This window comes from Plectropomus leopardus, chromosome 8 (assembly GCF_008729295.1).
Source record: "Plectropomus leopardus isolate mb chromosome 8, YSFRI_Pleo_2.0, whole genome shotgun sequence".
Classification (NCBI taxonomy): Eukaryota; Metazoa; Chordata; class Actinopteri; order Perciformes; family Serranidae; genus Plectropomus; species Plectropomus leopardus.
Genome location: NC_056470.1, coordinates 20,378,367 through 20,401,427, shown reverse-complemented (window position 1 = coordinate 20,401,427; position 23,061 = coordinate 20,378,367). Strand labels below are relative to the sequence as shown.

At 41.2% G+C, this 23,061-nt stretch overlaps 1 protein-coding gene across 1 annotated transcript in view; it reads left to right on the top strand.

Moving 5' to 3' along the window:
• Positions 1 to 231: 231 nt before the first annotated feature.
• LOC121946446 (ERC protein 2-like) overlaps positions 232 to 23,061 on the top strand; it is a gene marked incomplete at its 5' end in the record, with an annotated part of 186,922 nt that continues 164,092 nt past the window's right edge. Inside the window, 4 exons of the mRNA XM_042491008.1 lie at positions 232 to 978; positions 6,551 to 7,312; positions 17,605 to 17,679; positions 20,497 to 20,652. Of these exons, the coding sequence (XP_042346942.1) occupies positions 232 to 978; positions 6,551 to 7,312; positions 17,605 to 17,679; positions 20,497 to 20,652 (1,740 nt within the window). The remainder of the gene's footprint in view (positions 979 to 6,550; positions 7,313 to 17,604; positions 17,680 to 20,496; positions 20,653 to 23,061) is intronic.

Here is a 23,061-nt window from a genome sequence, read left to right as displayed (position 1 = left end):
ACTGAGAGGCCGAGAGGTGGCCTTTATTTTAAACCTTGTTATTTTCTCTGGTTCCATTAAGGGACATGAAAATATCTCCAGTCTTAGCAGTTTCTTCTCAGAAGTCCACTTTTGCCATATAAAAAAATGCCTTTAAACATTAGAGCCAAGCCCGCGCAGAACAAGCTGTCTGCTGGTGCAAAGAGTAGTGGACACACTGATGGCAGCACATCTCATTCACGCTTTTCCAGATCCACCAAACAGGGAAAAGGCAAACAGGCTGTAAGCTCAGCACCAGGATCCCGCTCGGGGCTTGAACCAGGCTCTGTGTCAGGTGGTGTGCCTGCACCAGCGTTGAAATTGTCCGGAGGTCAAGGGTCGGTGTCGAGGCCAGGTTCAAAGACTAAGCCTGGCACAGCAGCAGAGAAGGGAGCAAATCGTGGTTCAGCGACAGCTCCAGGGGGCAAAACCTTGTCTATGGAGAACATCCAGTCATTGAGTGCTGCCTATGCCACTTCAGGTACTATGTACCCCTGTGAGCGAGATTCCTTGGAGCCCTCTGGTGGGTACCCGAAAGGCACCATGACGCTGGGCAGAAGCACCAACCGCTCATCCTACTCTAACCGAACAACAGCTATGGGCAGCACCCCAAACATCACCTCCTCTGGGGCACATCACCCATCAGACCCCTATGGAGACCAAACCTTGCATCCTGCAAGGACTTCCAGTCTGCGGCGCCAGTCTGGAAGACATCCACAGGCGCTGGATTCAGCTGGACGGGGAGAGGTTCCATCATTTGATCTCCAGTCTCAGCTGAGGGAGCTGCAGAGGGAGAATGATAACCTGAGGAGGGAACTGGATGTTGGGAGGGGCCCCAGCATGAACAATGTCAACTTCTGGAGCCCGGATGTCAAAAGAGACAAGGGGGTGAGGCGAGAGGACGGCGTGAGGACCTCGGTTCTGAAGGACCAGTACAGGACTAACCAAGAGGATTTGCAGGTGAGAAAAATGACAAATTGGAGTTTGTTTCAAAATTGATATATATCCAATTTGTAGAAAATTCTTAGATGACATTTTATTCCCACAGAATTTATGTCATTGTTAGTGTTAGTTAGTTAGTCAATGTTAAGTGTGGACGTTTTTACGAGTCTGTGAATGCAGCACGGATGGAACTTGTCATGAGTATTTTTTCCCCTTGTCAGCAGCATGAGGAGTTTGAGTTATGGGATGGATAATTGATCTGTTGATCTGGTCAGAGTTGACCAGATCGATGCATTAGAGGAGCAGCTGCTGTAAACCCAGCACAATGAATGGTTAAGTTTCACTTTCACGACACCTGGCACACTGCTGCTCTGTCTCTGCCCAGAATATGCACTGTGCTTCGACAGTGAGGTGCAATCAATAACTGAACAGCACATACTCCAATAGGTCTCCTATGATGGTCCAGCTCCAAAAATATAAAATCAATACATGGCTGCAGATGTTTTAATTGTGGTGGGCCACTACACATACGCTTATGCGTGGAAAATCCTGCTGTGAGCGAAACTTAGGCAATTTCATTTTCACAGATTTCAACTACATCAAATGCTCAATAACTTAGTAATCAGAAAGCCTTTTATGCAGAAAATGTGACATTTTTTTTCAAAATGGTGGAAATCTCATTCTGAAACAAAACTGTTTAATTCGTCCGCACATCACATTCAGAGTTTTTTTGTTGCCCCACCCAGCTCTTCTGCACATTATACCTCTCACATCATACCTTTTGTTCCCATCTTCAAGGTTGTGTAGAAAGGCTTCTGTGCAGTTCATTTGGAAAGACGCTTGCCAAGCTCAGTGCTGTCTGTGTTTCCATGGGAACGTGCCCTAGTGGCAGCCATTCACCAGTGTTAGTCAGAATCTAAATAAATGCTCAGCTACTCCTGAAGGGATAGTGACCAGTCTGTCCTGTGCCACCTCTCCCTGGAGTCCATCCCACTCAGTCTGAGGCATTATCCATCTCTCTGTCTCACTGCATAGCTACTGTATATCTTCTCTTTCTTTGTCTGTCTTCCTTCTGTTTCTATCTCGCCAGCCTTCTGTTTCTCCATTTGTCTGTGTAACTTCCCAGTGTGTCTGTGTTAGGCAGGTGGAAACAGAGAAGTGTTTCTCCTGAGGTTTAAGATATATATCTCATCCTCTTTTGCACTATAATGCATGTGGAGTTTATCTTGAATCTCTTCATTGCCCTCTCTTGCTCGTCTTCTCTCACACAAGCAAAAACTTTAATCATATTTGACTCCTCCCTCTTGTAACCAAGGAGCCACCTCTGCATTTGTATTTATAGCTTTTTCATCTCACATTGTCATACAGTGTGAGGACATGGTGACATGCATACCCACACACAGACACACTTTTCCTGTGATTTTTATATAATAAAAGCAGAAAGTTTGAAAATGAATACAGCATTAATTTGCTCCTTCAGGAGCATAGTAATTGTAGTGTAGCTTTATATAATTTTAGCTGATAAACAAGTCGCAAAATGCTTCCTTAACAAACAGGATTGTATGCTAATATTGCAAGCAGATCTGCATTTACTGCTATTTGTTCTCTTCTTTGGATGGGCAGTTCATCCCCAAATCAGATGTATGTTTTTCCTCTTACCTTTAGTGCTTTTTATCAGTTCGGATTTTTTTGTGTTAGTTGCTGAGTGTTGGAGGTATCAGCCATAGACATATCTGCCTTCTCTTGAATATAATGGCACAAGATGGCACTCGGCTTTTCAAATACATTTTAAAAACTCAACAGCATGTCTCTTTCCAAAACCCTAACCCTACGATGACCTGGTTACTTACCTAACCTCAGTTCTTGTTGTGAGCAGTGCCATTTAGGAACAATTTTATTTCTGCCGAATTACACTCTCTAACAGTATCACCGTGCGGAGGGAAGCGTGCATCTACTCATGGATGAGATGCTTCTTTCTGTGCAGTTATGTAGTAGGCGGGTGTAGTTTGGTAGACAGAAAATAGTTCCTACATGAAACGTCTCACAACAAGGTCTGTGGATTATCTTGAGTAACCAGCTCATGATTTCTGGAAAGAGACATTGCTGCTGAGTTTTTCAAATATGTTTTTATTTTTTTTTTAAATTTTTTTTTTTTGCACTTTGAGCACCACAAGCCGAGCGCCATCTAGTTACATGATATTCAAGAGAGGTCAGACATCTTTATTGTCAATACTTTCAACACTCAACAATCTAAACTGATAAATAGCACTAAAGGTAAGAGGAAAAACAGGCATTTTTGAGGGTAACCTGTCCCTGCAAGAGAAATCCATATGCAGAGGCAACTCACCTGCAGGTACACAAAATGTCTCATACATTACTTTTTCCACCCACAAAATGCCAGGAGGACTTCAGTAAGGTTTATACACAATAATTGCACTTGCTGCTGAACTACTGATGTTGAGATTCTCTTGTATGTGGTGTTAAAATTAAGCAGGACAGTCACTGTTGCCAGTCTCTGTGTATCTGCAGGCATTTGGCCCTGTCTGTAATAGATGGATGTGTGTGTGTCTGTTATGCTCCTTTAGTTGACAGACCCATTCAACTAGTGTATTACTTTTTTTTTCCAAGCGTCGGCTCATTTGTCTCTCCCACACAAACACACTTGTACGGTCTTTTTTACCTTCCCCTATCTCTTCGTTAATCTTCATTTATCCACTGAAAGCACTCAGTACAGTACCTGTAGATGTATGACCAGATAGCCCCTTTGTACCTAATGAAAACCCCAACATACACTAACAAGAAATAAAACATGTGGAGAATATATCATCAGCAGAACTGGTTAAATTTTTTAATGGGATCAAAACACACACCATAGAACTTAAAAAAAATAAAAAATATCATAGGAATTAAATGCACAAGATGTGTTGGCGTTGATATGCAGTTTTCTCTCATACTGAACTCACCTGTCCTTGATCACTCTTCTAAATTAACAGCATCTTATTTCACACCAGCCTTAGCTACTTATGTGTCCAATTTTAGTATGTCATTCAGCTCTGTTGGTTCTGTAACTAAGTAAGTCAGTTTGCTCTGCCTTAGCTCTGTATACAAAACATTATTCATGATAAAACATATTTCTCTCTGTCTTTCTTATAGCATAATATACACTTAGGGATAGTTCAGCTCCAGTTGATAATGACTGAAACTTCCAAAAACCAAGCATTCTGTGTACAAGCTTACACCAATCGTACAGGTTAAACCAAGTTTTATTTATACAGTCATATACTCAGTACTGCCCAAACACTTTTAATTATTTTACCATCAGACAGCCCTTTCTGACCGGGAATTGAACTAAAAGTGAAATGTATCTGTACCAGAGTCCATTGACAAAAACAGTAATTTTACTTTACGGAACATGGAAGCTGCTAGATCAAGTTTGATGAGTCAGTTTTCGTGTTTTAAAGGGTAAGTTCAGACTCAGCAAAGTTACAAAATAACACAAACTGCTGATCGAAAAAGTGGTAGAGTTGCAGCTCCTGTGTTTAGCAGGTTAAATTACTGTTTTTGTCAATGGACTCTGGCTTTGATAGGAGCATAGACTGAGTTTAGTTTTTGATTCAGGACCACTTCTGTCTGTTTTGGGAAGTACTGAGCAAACCACTGGATAAATGAGACTTTTAATTATATTGCATGAGTTGTGTGAGAGTTTGCAAAATGATGTTTTGATATAGTTTTGCTGTTGTAAAAATTCATCAAGAATTGTCTCTGTTATTTCATTCACAGGAGGCATATAGGAAAAAAAAACCTTTTTCTTGACAAATTCGGCATAACATGGGATGAGTAATTGATATACAAATGGTATTTTTTGTGAAGTATTCTCTTAAATTTTCTTGCAGAATGTTTACAGCCCTTTTCTATAAAGTCAGAAATAAGCCAACATTTTTCAATTACTTGTTTAATTTAAAAACACAAAAGCTATACTTCATGCAGAGGAGGTTATTTTAACTCTTATCTGCTGTCACCTCACTCTCCCTTATCACCTCTATCCCCCATCTCTCCTTTCAGGTTATCACTTTTCTTCTCCTTTTTTCCTCCATTCCCCTTTTGTTTTGCCCTTTGAGACACTCTAGGAAGAGTTCAGTCTGACAGGAGAACTTTGTAATTAGCATAAGGAATGTCACCTTTTCTCTCAGCTGCAGTGACCAGAGTTGTCCCCTAACCATCTGTTTGTTTTGTGTATGTGTGTGTATGTGCATGTGTGCATACTTGTACATATGTATTTGTGTCTACAGTCTTGGCTGCGTGTTTGTGTGAATGTGTGTTTATGTGGAGGATTGTCCACCCACTCTGACTTGATATTCCGTGCTAGCTTGTTGCATTGATTATCCGTGTTCACCCTCGCCTCCCTCCTACATCTCAACTCCGTGTCCTTGGCGCTCCCCACCTTCTGGACTCGAGCAGAGGAGTTAGAATATTTTAGGAAAAATTAGTAATATCCTCACATGGATGAAAACATTAGTAATTTAACTTCCGTTTAGTGTTTGTGTCAATGAATCTTTGATATACTCTGTTGAGGGAGATGCAATGTGTGTTTCTTCTTTTTTCTTCCTTTTGTTTGATTTCCTTACAGCCTTTTCTCACCCTGCTCAGTCAATCATCAAGAATGCTCTGTGTCCATAGTTTCAAGCACAGAATAAATTTCCGTTTGCCAGTCAGGAAAGCTGCGAGCTGTGGATGTAAATGAGCATATTGCACTTTGTATCACTTTGCACTGCAATGTGCAGCAAAAACAGGGACGAGAGTGAAATGTATTGTCCCCAGTGACACTCTATTTGGGCCCACTTATGTCACTTAGTAATCAGTTGTGCAGGTTATAAATGTATTGACAAATCAATCAAACCTCTTCAGTCCATCTCTACAAACTCACACTACAGATATTTTTAAACCCACAAAAATGAATTCATGGCAAAAATCTTCGCTAAGGGTTTAAATGTCGTGCCATGCTGCATAACAGGGGATGTTTGATTTATTAAGGACTTGAACTCAGTTTGCCCACTGGTTTGCAAGTGTCCTAAATTGTTCTTAGATTATTGAGTGGTACAATTGAGACCCTATAAGGCTCATTTCATTTAGGCCAGGTTTTGTTACTCTAATTCTCTTTCCTAAATTCTTAAATTCATTTTATTCTCATAAATTTGTTTGTCCTGTCTTTTCCCCCTTTGTCCATCTAACTGAAAACAAACCCAAGTCACTTTTGCTCACAGTACAGTGTGTGTTCACCCTGTGATTTGAAGAGAAGTGTCTCCCCCTTGTGGCCAAATCATGTAACCTTTACTCAGGAGCTTGAAGTCATCAACATCATGGTTGGATATTTAGGGTATTTTTCTTTCTACTTTTGCTTTATGCATGTGTGTGTCTTTCTTATATCACATCTCCCTGCTGCAGCCTGGGGATATCAGAAGAAACAAGGTCTGTTTTATGTACACCACCATATTTTTTATGTGTGTGTTGTCATATGTTAAGAATTTTTTAAATTTATGTCTTTGTGTACTTATTGAATAAACATGTGCTTTTTCCTTCTCTGTCTTTGTAGCAGCTTCCATTGACAGTTCAGGAGCTTCAGGAGGAGCTGAGAGCTCACAGGGAGATGAACAGTAGTCGCTTGCAGCAACAGCGTCAGCAGGGGAACTCTGGCTCTTACCGAGAACTCCATATGGACCAGGACCGGCTCAGCCCCGGCCACAGCCCCAGACAAAGCTCCAGCAACCTGCACAGTCCTGTACCCAAGAATAGCCCAAGAGCCAGCCCATCCAACACCTACAATCCAAGGCAACAGGAAGCTGATGTCATCATTCACAGTCCAGGTTATGGTTGTAATGCTGCAGTAGCTGCGCAGAGAATCAGTCCTGCCAACACCCTTCAGCCTGGGCCGAGGAACAGCCCAAGTCAGTCCCTTTACACTCCTAGCCAAGGTCTAGTGGTAGCGCCCAGCTCCAGCACACTCCGGCCTTGTAGCCCCTGCCAGGTGCCTGGGTGTGACGGCTTCTCCTCACCTCCTCCTCTGGATCCATCGGAGGAAAATTTCGTCCGGCTGCAGTCAGAGCACGAGCGGCAAGCCAAGGAGCTCTTCCTGCTAAGGAAAACCATGGAAGAGATGGAGATGAGAATCGATTCTCAGAAACAGACCCTGGGTGCCCGTGACGAGAGCATCCAGAGGTTGCTGGAGATGCTTCAGGGCCAAGGTCAAGGTCAAAGCCAAGGCCAAGGACACTGGGGTCGGGGGCAGCGGACAGGGATCATAACCATGGCGGCGCAGGAGGCTGAAGCGCAGCTGGAGAACATGCATTTGAGAGAGGTGCGTGTCTCTTCATATTTTTAAGAGCTCCGTGGGGTAAATGTGAATCTGAATGTATAGTATCAAAGTGATTTTACCAGTAGGGCTTGGGAGTGTATGGATATTTATTATATTTAACTTATTATAAAATCATGGGAGTTTTTTGATATCCCAAATCATCACAGTTGTATTGCCTGCATTGATAACACAAAGCACTATGTCAGATATTAAACAGAATAGTTGTTGAAATACTTGAGAGCTTAAAATAACTTCCACTTTGACATCTTCATACTGTCTAATGCATAATGGCTAAAACATCAAAAACATGTAAGTGGCATGTGATTAGTGTGAGATTAGATTAGTGTGAAACCATTACTTTGATATATATAAATAGCTTGAGTAAGAAATTATTTTCATATTGTACTCCATGCTAAATACATATATAATCTGTTTGATGTTTTATTTAAGTATGCATATCTACTGATGAGCCTGATGAATAACATATGGCTGTGCAAATGTTATTGATACATTTTGTATGTATACATATATGTATGTGTGTGTGTGTGTGTGTGTGTGTGTGTACACCTTTGAATGTGTGTATTAGGCAGAGTGTGGTGGCAGAGGCAGCTCAGCAGGTCTTATCAATGGGCCAGATTAACATACGGAGAGCTCTAAGCCTGTGTTCAGCCATGCAGTTTTACAATCTGACTCAGTTTGTTTGTATGTGTGTGTGTGTGTGTGTGTGTGTTTGTGTGTGTGATCCTGGGTATGCACATGCTCATATGGCAGTTGCTCAAATGCCACTTGTCTGTACATTGTGCATTGCATTTGGCATTTATTTACAGCATGCAGCATGCAGTGAGCGTGTTGTGCATTGTAAAGAAAAAAAGGTTAAATAAGGTAGGAAATTTATCGCACCCCATCAAATATTCTCTGTTTAAATGCTGGTTTTTGGTATGATCATACCTCAGTCTTTCCTGCTTCTTCCTCAGACTCTTTTTTTTTTTTGAAAGCCGTGGTGTAGCACAGGTGTGTCTGTATCCTCTGCCAGGAAGGTTCGCAGTAGGCTGCTCTGTGCTCCTCACTCCTGCCTTGTTTATTTTTAACTCCTAAATCTTCTTAGCCTTTAATTTCTCTACCTCTCTGTCAGTGTGTGTGTTTGTGTGTGTGTGTGTGTTTCATGTCTGTGCATGCCTCTGCTATTGTTTGTGTCATGATGTTCTTGTTTTTCTGTTTTTGTTGTTTGTCTGCCTCGATGTCTGCCGTGCCCAGTCGGAATGATTGCGTGTGTGTATTTGTATGTGTGTGTATGTGAGCATGCGTGCACATCTGGGGCCTGTCGGCTTAGCGTTTCTAGGGAGGACACTCCCTCGCCGGGCTGCCGGTGGCTGATGGGATATCCACCCGTGCCGGGTGTTCGGTTGCTGTGATGATTTTGTCAGAGGGGAGCGTGGGTGTTTCAGCCCATGCTAAAGCAAACACTGCTGTGCACGTGTGTATTTGTGTGTGTCTGTGTGTAAGGGACCTGACCATGCTGTGTGTGTAAGAGGTGAGTACCTGTTCACACACACTCTGTGTGCTGTGCTATTTTTAACTGCTTGACAGCTTAACACACACTATGGGTGCAATTGAGGAGGAGAGGGTGAGCAAGTCTGAGAGGTGAGAGAGCAAGGGGGAGAGATGGGAGAAAGGAGTGTTTTTCTAAGGTAGAAAAACAGGCTGTGTTTGTCTGAATATTAATGTATGATTAATGAGGGAAAAACACTCGCCCTGATTGAAAAGAGAGACGGTTGTTGTTCTTTCGTTTTTTTCCCCTCGTCTCCTATTGGCCTCCTCTCCTCTGAGGTTGAGATGGGGTGATGGAGTTAAAGTGCAAGTTGAACTGATTGCAGTGTCAGCGTAACAGTTAAATTTTCAGTTTTTAAGCCAAATTAAAAGTCTGTTTAGACTGATACAAACTGATGTGTAGATAGTACTAGACTTAGTGTTGATAGGCTCCAGAGCTGTCTGAATTTCTACTTATGGTTGTATTTTTATTGTCAATCGATGGTATAAATACGAGATGGTAAGGTTTAACAAGGTTTAGCACTGTGCATGGTCCATTAGGTATAGGTGAAATAAAATATTCTAAATGTTATTTTATAATAGTTTAATACTATTAGGCTGGTCTCCAAATCATTGTTTTAGAATGACAATCAGGGAAACGTATTCACAATAATGAATAATGTAGTGTTGACAGATAAAAATGCATTGTCCAACTTCACTGACAAAGTTGATTTATGTGCAATGAATACGTGATAAATCAAAATAGTTCGGAGTGACTAAGCTATTATTACACATTAAATTGTAGTGAAAAATGTCAGTTTATCCCTTAGAGAATTATAGGATTCATAACAGTTTTTAGAAAAGGTTGTTTTTGAAATTTGTATATTTTTAATTGTGTCTGACACTTAAAAATCTAAAATTTTTGTGGGCCTGTGAATGCAGCAGCATCGACATTGGATGAGTTCTCTTTTCCTCTGCAGCAGTTTGAGGAGTTCAAGTTGCAGAGTTGATAATTTATCCGGAGATCTGTTCAGAATTAATCAGATCATCTGATGGATGAAAGAAACAGCTGCTGCAGATGGGCAAGTGAAAGCAAACTTTTAGACCCAGCATAACGAAACAGTTCAGATTGGCTTTTACTGCGGCTGATGTTCTGCTGCTCCTGTGTCCAGAGTATGCACTGCGTTCAGAGAGTGTGGTGCAATGCCTAACAGAAAGGCATATTTTTCCAATAGCATGAGTTCATTAACATTGTGGTGATGAATAGCCAAGTCATCTGAAGCCCCTTTCACAATGGAAAATATGGCTAACATCTTGCTTTTGTATTTAACGTCAAAGGTTAAAATCGGCATTCATTCCTGGGAGAAATTACTCTGCAAAAGTTACTGTATTTGCTCCAGCTCCAATCAGCTCTGATCGGCAGTGATTGAAATACAACAGCTTGGTGACATGCTCATTCCTGTCGTTTGTTGGCACGATGCATAGGCCACCATAAAATACCATCCGTCTGCCCAAGCAGCACTTGGCTATCGTTCAAAATTAAGTCTGCACCAAGTCTGAGAGAGAGAGAGTGACTATATAAGTAAGAGATTTTGAAAAAGAAGTAATCGTCATAATAATTTCACTGGCCTCCATGCTGCTTTGTACTGTTTACTAACCTGTTTTCTGGCCCATGTGTGACGTTGAATGACACACCAGTAAAAAACCAGAGAGGCATACTAGTCTACTATCTTCAGAGCCATGAGCGCAGCTGTCATCTGTTAGCTTTTGACAAACAACTGTCTATTTTTAATGTATAAAACTGCCAATTTAGTTGAAAAAAGGGTATGAAAGGGTGATGTGGAGAGGATTTTTGTGCACTCATTTAACTGAAGAAGCAGCCTGCTTCCTGTGAGGCCTCGTGTCAGAGTGGTACTCTGACACATAAACATAATTTAGCCTCACACTTGCATTTATCATGCTTACTGAAGGCACGGCGGTAATGGTAACGCAGCTATTGCTTCTATTTGGAGGTCACTACTCTTAGCTCTTTTGATTAGCTCCAGAGGAAACCAGCCCAACTGCCTTTCATTACTGCGCCCATTACTCTCCTTTTAATGAGCCAGCTTGTTTAGCTTGAGCTGGGATAATAAATGCCTCCATTTTCAGGTCACCTCTGATTTTATTTATCCTTCAAACATAGCTAAGAGCTGACACTGGGGCCTTACCGGCATTCTTTGTTGAGTTCAAGAGAAATTATCACCTTAAATTTGTATTTATGGTAAGTTACTTTAAGGGCAGCTTAGGAGGTGGGTATGAAAATGTGTGAATCTATGTAGATTTGTATGATCCAAATCAGAGAACTTAGTAAGGCTCCATAGAGAATATGTATTTCTTTTTGTCTTTTCGCCTTCCTCTCTCTCTCTGTTGAACCACTCAGGACTTATTCACCATAGCCAGATGTGAAGTCACTTTAACCTGGTGTCTGCCTTTATGTGTGTATGGTATTCTGGTGTGTAGTATGTATATATATATTTATACTCTGTGACTAAAAATCAAAACTAATTGTATGATATTAAATGTACTTAATTATTGCCAGTAGCTAAGTACAAGTAGCTTAAATGCTGGTAGTAAAAAAAAAAGTTGTCAGATTTTTGGGGGAATTATGAAGTTTCTTCATAACATGTACACCACCATAAAAATGGATGCATACATTTTATTTCAAATATGTAGTAAAGTAAACGTGAACATAAAAATGACCAAAATATAAATACTCAAGTAAAGTACAGATACTCCCATAAAATACTTAAGTACTGTAACAAATTCTAATTACTTTGTTACATTACACCACTACCTGCTGGTTTGTGTTGTAAGCAGGGGTTGGTGTGTGTTGTGGCAGTCTCCTGCATTGATTTCATTTTTCTTTTTTTCTTGTCTGCACAGAAACTTGCACATCTACATTGTGTCAGCCTATTCAGTTGGCTCTTGGAAGAAAATGAAAACACTGGTCACATCACCATTAGCTATTACAACAATGTGAAAGCCACTTGAAGTGATGTCTATTCGAAACCTGAATAGACATCCCCTTTTTGTGCTGTGTTGACACCTTTCACAGTTATTTAAACTTTTAAACCCTGAGCAAATTAATTTGATTTAGAAAAGGGAAAAATACTGTATTCATAATCACTAATCACACATAATCATAATCAAACTCTATTTATAATCATCATAGTCATCTTTTTCTAAGGTGCAGAATTACTGTTTTTTAAACTCACTTTTGGGTAATTTTGCTAGCTTTCAGGACATCTTTTTGTAGTTTTTTTTTTTTTTTACCAGTTTCTTGCTAAGTTTTGGGTAATTTTTTATCAAGTTGCTTGTTGCCTTTCTTCCATGTTTTTGAAAGAAGTCAAGCCAATTTATTCAGGTACCAAAGGGTAAAGTGAAATGCTTGAGTTCTTGTTTTTAAACCTCATCTTAAGTATGTACTGATAAATTTAGCAGTTCTAGAAATGTCCACAAAGTGGCAGTGTTCTATTAGGATTTAACTTAGTGTGCTGGTTATATGCACTAACTGTGAGCCCAAAGTTATGTGTGCTGGTGCACACATACACACACACTCACATGCTGAGAGGCATAAATCTGGGCCTAATCGGCTCTCCCCAGCCGCCAGGTCCCTGTAGACTCAATAATAACAGCCGCACCACTGGTCTGTTCCTGCCCAGCCCTGACCTGCTGCCAAGAGCGTGCACACACATGCACACTTTCACTGTGAGAATTTTACTCCAAGATGGCATATCTACTTTCATACATATCATACTGCAGATTTCACATGGTCCTTAGGGGCTCTTGATGGAGTTAGAGCCCCTTCTGTATATGAAGACATCTCAGTATTGGATCAATACAACTGAGTGCAGAGCATTGCTCTACTGTTCAGAAATGTAAGGCCAAAGCACTTATGGCTCCCCTGTTTTTTTCTATAGTAAGACTCGCTTCAGAAGTCCTGCTGCTGTTTTTGGCAGACCCTCTCTGTCTGCCCCCGCATCCTCTCTCAAACACTGATGAAACTTCAGAAATTAATCTTTTTAAGACTTTCCAGTGCCAGCATGTTGAGGAGAAGTGGAAGTTCATGTCAGCAGATCTGTCTCATTTGTAATCTCTTTCCTGCCATTTCTTTTTGTGCACCTTCTCAGTGGCGATGCTTGCCATATGCGATAAAGACGGCTGTCTAGGGCGCCATCCCAAGGGGAGCACTAAAATTGCGCCCAGAAAAAAAAGTTCAAGTGATCATCACCATCTAAACAATGCACAATGAGCAAGTCAAGTGGACATCAGAGAACCTTTTTACACCCAACTATCAGCCACAAAGTCAGTATAATATATAGAAGAGTACATCTACTTCCTCCTCTGTAACCTGCCCATCTACCTATTAGTACATCCACTTCATCCACTACAACTACACCACTGACAGGAGTGTATGTGGGGAACAAAAAGTGCGTTGAAATCGACAGGAATAGAGCTACTTAATGTTACCTCTAAGCAGCCAGCGACCATAACGAACAGTTCACAAAGGTTGACATTGAGCTACATTATAATGTGTTCAAGCTCTATTCAGTAAAAAAGAGCATTGGGTGAAAAGTCAACAATAACATTTACTTGATGTATTCAGTGAATTCCTGCAAAATGTTGCTTTTGACGAGAAACTTGGGACATATTCTTTTCTTATTTTTTATTGTTAGCAAGGTTGTTTATTTGCATTTTGGATTTTGGTATCCTTAGGTTGGAATGGGGGAAGGCTCGCCTATCAGCCAGCGTATCAGCTCTCTTCTTTCTCGTCTGCATGTATGTTTTTGTCAGTAAACATCATCCATTCTTTCTTTCTTTCCCCTCAGGCTGATATCTGTTGTGGTTAGGTTAATCTATGAAAAGCGTGTCCCGGGTGTGGCTTTTTAGGGCACCATTCTTGATTGGCTTTTTTTTAGCCTCCACTAATGAAGCCCCTCTCAACTAACATAAGAAGACCACTGTAAATGTCATCAGTAAACACAAACACACACACACACACACACACACACACACACACACACACACACACCAATGCTCCCTACTCCCCACCACACCCCGGGCACCACATACTCGCCACGCTCTGTTGACCTCCCAGAATGTTTGAGCGGAAAAGTTTATCGGGACAAAATTACACCCCTCGAACCTTCTCCTCATCCCCTCCCTATTTTTCGGTAAGGCTTTCCCCCTGATTTTCTCTTTGTCTTTTCAAACTGCTCTTTCAAGCCACTGAGCTGATAGGCGGACACATTTTCACATTTGTGGCAAGCAAATGTGTTTCCTCTTTCTCTCATGGATGGGAGTGTGATTTATGAATGTGTGTGTGTGTGTGTGTGTGTGTAATCTGTGCATGTTCTCGTCCACGCATGGCATATATGACACCATCGCCTTCGGGCTAGAATTGAACCTTTTGACCGTATCCTTCATTCAGGATGCCGGCACTTATTGCTATAGTGTTACGTTTGATCCTATTCATTCCATATGCTCAGTACTCTGACACATGTGGAGGAGAGAAGACGGTCTTTGATGACATGCTCCCTTGCATGACTTAATTTCCCCCATTGTGCTCGAACTGTACTCTAAGAGTTGTTGATAAGCAGTTAATAGACAGTCTTTCCACAGGACTGATAAATACTTGAATGTGTGCAGGGAGACAAAAAGACGGACAGACACACACTCACAGTGACACATTAATACACATATGGTCTCTCAGAGATTAGCATTGTGGCAGCAGTGGACATACCAGTCTGTGAGAGGCATGTAATCCCTCCTTATCCACTACTGACATGGACAAAAGGATAAGACCCTTGTCTCCTCTCGTTTCAACTCACTGGGAGTACTAGGAAGAATGGGAGCTATGTGAAATTATGGCAATTTATGCCTCTTTCTGTATGGCTTTTCTATAGGGATGCACAATATTATCGGCACATCATTCGTATCAGCAGATATTGGCTTTAAAATGAAGTATTGGAATTGGCCAACATACTGATATCTGCCAATTGAACAAACCAATATACACACACATATATATACACTGAGTGAGCACGTACAAAATTGAAGTATTTTTCTTATTTTGCACAATGATTTAATATTACATACACTGAAAAGCATTGCATTTCATGTGTCTTTCCACTGGTGGGTCATCATGGTAAGAAAAAGCGTAATATGATGTTAATTCCACTACAGAAAAGACTTGATGTTCACTAAAATAAATAATTATCGATATTGGTATCAGTAACCGACCCAAATGGGTTGTTTTTTTTTTATCGGCATATTGGATATCAACAAAAAAAAACATTCTAAAGTCTTTTTATGTCCGTTGACTGACTGATGAGCTGCTTTAATGTGAATGTCCCATATTCATGTGGTTTTTGTCTGATTTGGTGGCTTTTCTTTACCCAGTGACTGTTATTTGTCCAATTTGGCTTTGATAGTATTACAGTTTTTCTGTCCTTTAATCCATCTGTACCTTTGGTTTGTTTATCTGTTCCACTGGTGAGAGAAACAGCTTCTCTCATTTTTCAGTGCCACTCAAACCTTGTCATTTTCTTTCGAGATTTTTCATGCAGCATTTTCTCTGTGAAGCTAAATTTGGTGGCCCAAAACTCTGACAAGCCAGCAGGTCACAAGCCCGTGGTTCAATAAAGCTAAATCTGGGTGGGGATTGAAAGAGCTTGCCATCACTGAGGTGCCTTTGAGCAAGGGCCACTCCCTCATTACCACAACTGAGGTGCCCCTAACCCCCAACTGCTCCAGTGGAGCCGCTCGGTGGCCAACAGATCAGACAGTGGTTGTACTGGGCGGCTTCTTGGTGTGTGAATGTGTGGCTGTGTGGGTGTGAACAGGGCGTGTGTGACAAAGAGAACATTGCTCTCAGCTGTCGACCATTTCAAACTTGACAACATAACTATTCTAATTGGGTCCCTTTGTGTTTCCTGTCGGAGTGTTTTGCAGTGTCTGTGAATGACATTAACTCATGGGAAGTAAATGTGGACCCAAGCTGTTGCCTAGTAATGCAATTCCAATGAAACTGTCTACAGACCAAATCATGTTTGTTTGCAAGAACTTCCAGGCAGAAAGTCCCTGCATCCTCAATCGGTTAATTTATAAGCAACTTAAAAAAGGCCCATCATAAAAAAGATGATATCAGTTCAAGTGTAGACTGCATTTAAAATATTTTCACCACTTAGCTTTACTGTCAAACAGCCCTTTCCGAAGAGGACCTGAAGCCATTATCTCAATGCCATCAGACTCCATTGACAAAACCATTAATTTTGCTTTCCCGAACACTGGACTTGAGTGGCTACCCTGCCTTGATTGGTTAGTGTGTCAGATGAAATGGATTATTATTGTGAATATATTTACAAAAAACAAAAAAAAGACTAAAACAAAACTATATATCTTTAATCATCACATCATTACAGTTACAGCTGAAGATGACAACAGAAATAAACGAGTTTGCTGATTTCACTTTTCTCTGCAAGTTAAATCACTTGCCAGTTGTCCACCCGGAAGTGAATGTTGTCATTAGTGCACTGTCATTTGGTCTGTTCCTCCCTGTTTAAATAAATGTTGAAAAAAGTGTATTACGTGCAGTTCAGTTAGTCAGTTAACATAGGTGTAAATTAACATGAATAGTTAATGTTTGGTATCTCTGTTCTGACCTCACACATACCTGCACAAATACAGTATGTGCTGCTGCTGTTATAGCAGATATTTCCCCTAAAGACTAGAGTCAGAGTCCACAGTTGGGCAGTGGTGAGGCTCATTAAAGCTAAGCAGCAGCATTGATGGTTGTGCTGGATAGAAGTTGCAGTGGTGCATTCACATGTGGATGAAGCAGCTGTTAAAACTCGCTTCCTTTGACTTTTTTGCTGTGACTATTTTAGAGAGCTGTTGATTTAGCTTTTTGGAAATTTAAGAGGCTTTTGTAAATGGTTATTTTGTTTCTGATTGTATAATAATAACAGTGTTTCTAATATTTTGTCCACATGACACGGGCAGACATAAAATAGTACAGCATAACACAACCATGAGATGTCAAACCAGGTTTTGAATGCTGTGATCATTTAAAACAGCTGAAACTCATCAATGGACTTGTCCTTATCTCAACAAGTAGGTTTAACCTGTTGTGTGTTCTTATTTGTGTGTGTATTTCCCCATTAGCTCAAATGTGTGTGCTCGTGTGTGGGCATAGCTCTGGGTCAGAGCTACCATTAATTATTGATAGAAGAAGTGTAGCACATGTGCTGGTAGAAAGTGTTGCTAAGCAAGAGCTTTAGCCTGCCAGAGACATCTGCGAGAGAAAAAGAGATAACAAGTGAGAGATGAGAAATGGAAAGATAGAGACTGAAAGGGTGGTAGAGACAGATTCATATGACCTATAGCGGAATGTGTCTCTTCCTGCTAACAAGTAGAGACAGAAAGACAGAAAAATAGAGAGCAGAGAACATACCGGCACCTGCTGTTAGAGACGGAAAGAAGTCCTCGGGAGAGTTTCCAACGGGGACTGGCTTGACAATCATAGGAAAAGTTGCTGGTTTGTTTTTTGTCAAACAAGAATTTTTAAGGATGCACAGTGGAGGATAACAGCGATTTTTAGGAAGGATAGAGACTGGAACTGGTCCGACTGATCAGTTTATCGCTTTAAGCGGCTCTGACGCTGTGGGTGTTCGATAGTGCTAAAGATGATGAGCCGCCAGGCTTATTTTTACCGGGTCCCTCCCCAGGAGCTCCATCGCAGGAACCAGCTCCAGGCTGATCCGGCCAAGACCAGAGCTCTGCAGACTGTCATTGATATGAAGGTAGGAGTTAGAATGGATGTGGAGTCAACAAGAGTAGGCATCATTTTAAGTAACAGTGTGCTACACAGGGAGTGTGTGTATTATCAGCGAGTTTGACCTGTAGTGTTGTTTCTAGTATTAAGTTGTGATCATGTTTGAGCAATGTAGTTTTGCTCTTCAGCTGTCTGGTTTCTTCTAATGTCAGCTTCATACCAACAAAGCCTTAATAATTAATATGCACTGCTGTAATGTGAGCAGTAGTAAAGGACGTGGCTCGCCTTGTAAATGTAGGCACAAACATACATGCACAAACAATCTAAAAGACATTGTCTTATTGTTGCCTTGTGTCTGTACGGCGGCTATGCCCAAGTAAAGGCCATTATTGGCTCATGCAGAGTTGAGCACTTATTCAATTTGTTTTAAATGTCACATATGGAAGCTTTCACTCTCATCTCAGCCCTTTGAAGTTGGTGGAGCTGTGAAAAATGCAGTTGACTCCACATGTGTCTGCATGCACACAGCCCCCACACACACATAGTTAGTGTTCATTCAGCAAACGCTTGTTCTAAAAGTGGTTCCTTTACAGCAAAACCACAGTTATTTTTCACACATACTTTGTGATTTGTCCGCTTATTAACAGACTGCACATGTGCTGCAATGCCCACACTGTTATAAATGCATGTGAGAGGTCAAATTAAATCTGACTGTCATTTAGAAATGCAAAATAGACATTGCCAGAGGGATGAGACGTATGAAGGGGGAAGAGAGAGAAAGATGCAGTCTTCCTTTGGCAATGTTGATAGTAATGAGGATATATTTTCCTGCATTGTGGCTCTTTGTCACAAATTGTTGAATATTGATGCAAAATTTTGTATGTTCTATATGTTTGCTCTAGTTTCTGAGTTGATTAGGTCATTGTTTTTTCTGAGTGGTGTATGTTTCCATTTTACAGAACACCAACCCCCCTTTCTGTTTTGATCCTGACGTTATTTGGCAGGTACAGTAATGAGTGCTCACCTATTAAGACTTCTGTCAATTCAACATTGGCTACAAATACACACAGTATTTGTGTTTTCCTCTATCCCTATCATAAATTCTTCCTTGTAATTCCACACCGTCCTGTACAGTTCATGTTTCAGCGGTTTTGAGGCTAGCTTTTCTTCTATGTATTCCTATTGAAGTGAATGTTGTGTTTGATATTACCCTCTGTATTTTCTTTGGGTTTGCCTTGTTTCTCTTCCTCTGGCTGATGTTTTTTCTCTCTGTGCTCTGGAGCAGAAACAGATAGAAATCAGTTATTGAAGAAAGAGCATGGCTTATAATGCAGAAGTCAACATAAAGCAATGGAAAGGACTGCATAGCATAGTCTGTGTGTGGGTTCCCCTATATGCCCAAATGCCCCACCTTGAATTTTGTTCTTGGTATTCATTAAAAGTCTATGTCCTTGCATACACTGTGTGTGTGTGTGTGTGTGTGTGTGTGTGTGTGTGTGTGTGTGTGTGTGTGTGTGTGTGTGTGTTTCATGCGTACCTTTATGCATTGTCTGGTGTATGTGTGTTGGTGTGTTTTGGATGGTACACGCAGCACAGTGTGCTATAGGCAGGACTGATGTCAGAGGATGTAATAGAGGTCAGATGCTTACATGTTGCCTGTGGTTTTTGCTGATGGCATCATGCAATCTGCTTCCATTTATTCAATTACCTTTCTCTTCTCTTCCAAGGTTTAGCATTTAACGTATGTCTGAACCCATGTAGCTAAACAACCTCAAGACCTGTCCATGACAAACCCTTCCATTCCCTCATAGATACTGCAAAGGAAAACATCTTGGCTGCACACAACTGCCTGCCTTGAGGTTTACCCTGTTGTCCCAGACATTCCAGTCAGAAATAGGTTATAATCCAGATACAGGACACCACAAGGTCTTCTGTGAATATGCTGAGTCGCTGTTAGTGCTGGGTTTGCTAAATGCTGATTGCGACTTAGGCTGTGTCTGTCAATTTTTGTATTGACATTCATTCATCCCGCGCTATGATTGGTCAGCTGTGCAGAGGTGAACTTCTCCCTTAAGCTTAAAAGTCATTTCACTGTCCCTTCTCTAAGTTTGGAGGTTTTGCAGTGCAAGTTGAGCTCTCCATGAGTTCCTTGTTTCATCAGTAGCAATTTGTGACTCTCACAGTGGATAATTAATCTGTAGATTTGGTCGGAGTTGATCAGATCAGATTGATGAATGAGAGGAGCAGCTGCTGCGAGTGAATTACGGCTGTATCTAACTCAGAATTATGCCAAGTGTCAGATTTGGCTATTTGATATGAATATTCAATGATTGGTTTTATTTTTCATACAAAGTTTTAAAGTCTGAACGGGCTCTGCTGGACATTCAGCGAAACAGCGGCATTCATGTCATATGTTACATAAGCTAAAGGCACTAATGGGGGATTGCAAATGCGCAACAACTTTTTTTGCCGAAACCAGATATCAACAAAAGCCAGAGACTGCATCCTATTAACTTGCTGTGAGCCGTTAATTCACCACTTCTTTTTTCTGTCGCTTTTCACGTGAACAAACCAGAGTAGCACTATGAATCTCTTCCAGGAGAGACTTTCTGAAAAGATGTGCTGTTCCCTATTTTTAAATGATCTCTCATTTGTCGGGTCTCTGTTAACGGCTGTTTTTCATTAACCTGCCCTCTTCCTGTATTTGTGCTTTTTTGCATGACATTTTGGAGGGATATATTGTTATAAAGACCAGTAATATGCAAGACTGGTATGCCCTAATTTAAGTCTGGAGCCTGATATCCAAGCTTGCTGACTCTTTGCCTACCTACTGTTGCTGGTGTAGGACACAAAGATCTCTTCCTTGGAGAGGAACATCAGAGACTTAGAAGATGAGGTCCAGATGTTAAAGACCAGCGGCCTGCTGCACCCAGACGACAGGCAGGATGAGCTCAAGCAGGTGGAGGTCTACAAGAGCCATTCTAAATTCATGAAGACTAAGGTAGAATGTCTCTGCACGCTACCTGAGACGACTTCTCACTGCACGATTCGAGTGATGCATGTTTGCCTTAAAACATTAGTTGTGACTGCAAGTGAAGGTGTTATGTGCATGATGCCATTGCATGCTCACGGAGAAGCAAAAATCAGTGTGTTGAAATGTTGATTCCAAACTGCATGTTACAGTAGGTTGTGTCTTTTGGCTGCTTTATCAAGGCTTTTAGCCTCCTGTGTTGCATGGATACCAAGAACTCCTACGCTCATAGATGTATCTGTTATTTCATATTTAGAGCAAGATTTCTTGTTTCTTTCTTATTTTCCATGAAATGCTTGTGTGTGCTACCTGTGTGATTACTAAGCATTGTGCTGCTCTCCTGTCTGTGACAGCTGACTGTTCAGAGGGAGCAGACCCGGGCCCTATCAGTTTACAGTGCACCGTGTCTGTTTACTGTCCTACCTTCAACTGGCAGGATGATTTTTACAAAGGCAGATTGAGATTTCTCTGTTCCAAGCTGTATATTCATAGGCACACAGCAGTGCCCAGACTGACATGTACACATTTGGATAGGCACTTGAACATATCTACAGGAGCCATGTTAAAAAAAAAAAGAAGCTTCTAGTTTCACAGAGTTTCTAGTTGAATGTCCATGATGGCTGAGGCCCATGAGTAGCGCTCCATGTGAAACTGTTTATCTTTTGTTCATTAATGGTGCTCTTTGTGGGCCCATTTGTCATTGCATCGGGGAAGCCCTGATGCAATCATAAAAGAGATGTTTTTATGAATGGGGCCCTGACAGATGAATGTGAGCTTACAACGACAGGGGAAAGAGGTCTCTCCTCACCCGTACTGACCCAGGATGATATACATCACAGTGATGGCCCTGGCTCGCTCTCCCATGGCTCATCTTTCTGTGTGACGCAGAGACACCATAGATATACACAGATTCATTCTATATGCTTGAAGTGTGTAGGGTCCTGGTCTTTCAGCAGTGGTGGTGACTGGTGTTGAGGTGAGACTGCGATAAGAGAAACCAGAGAGGACAGCCTTCCAGTCTTCTCTGGTTTCCTCTACGGGCTTTGATTTACTCAAAACACCAAAAAGTGGCTTTTGAGAACATGACAATTTGTTAAAAAATCATAAGGCATTGAAGCAGAGGTAAATGTATTTATTCAGACAATCATTTCAAACAGAACCTCACCAATTTTAAAATTCTGGAGCCGCAGAGGTGAGGCTGAAGAGTGCAGAGTGCGGAGGAGTGTGGAGAAACACGCAGCCAGTTGGGAAACCTAGACAGTGTCCCAGCTGGCTGTGGGCCGTAGTTTAGCGGCTTGCTGTATTCTTGTCTTTGTGTCTTTGTAGGAGCAGGCCTTGTCACCATGTGTGTCTTCCATCAGAACCACTCCCACCCTCCTCCTCCCCACCCAACAGCCCTGGATCACAGAACAAGCAGAAGTACCCCTCTCATTAGCCTCTCTCTTTGTTTATTTCATTCAATCTAATATTTTTGCTCATTTCATCTATAAAGCTCTATTATTTCATCATATTATTTTGAGTCCACTCCCTACCCATTTTCCTGCTTCCTCTTCTCCCTGTCTTCCTCTCCTCTCACCAGTGTTACCCAGTGATCCCCCTTTTCCACCGAATTAGTTCTCGTTCTTGAACCACTTTCATTATGAGTCTTGGAACATTGGTGCTATCTAGTGAGCCGGCCTACATTTCCACTAGTTTTCAGTGGAACCATTTCAATCAAAGATGGAGGGTTAATCTTTATCTTAAAATCATATCATTCTGTCTCCTTACACTAAAATCAAATGTTTTTGCGGGACTGTGAATGCAGTGCAGCTGGTGGAGTTTCCATGACTTATTTTTTCCTCTGCAGCAGTGTGTCACTTGTGGGCAGTTGATCAGGTCACATTAATGGATGAAAGAAGCTGTTTGCAGCTGTTTGTAAGTGAAAGAAAAGGTTTTGACCCAGCAGAGTGAATCGTTAACTTTCATTCCGATATGCCTGACATTCTGCTGCACTGTCTCAGCCCTGAGTGCAATATAAATAACCAAGCTTATCATAAACGAGTTATTCATGTCCATGTAAACACACTCACTGTATATAAAGATGGACAGCATGATAGCTCACCCAAAATGAAGCAAAAACATCTTTAACACTCTCTGGTGACTGGCTGCAGTGTAGGTCATAAACCTCAGTGTTTTTTTTAGCAGACGAGATATGGGCCAAACTAAATGCTCAAAGGACACATCAAATATAGTTTTTCCAAAGATGGTTTCTTTTATATTAAGTAGTTCTTATCACGCTAATGTAGGTTGAAGTTTTAATTTTTCTGGTCAGTTTAGCTTTAAGTAGTTATGCGATGTTATTAAAAGGCGGTATGACATCATGATTGACAGCTGTGTGTC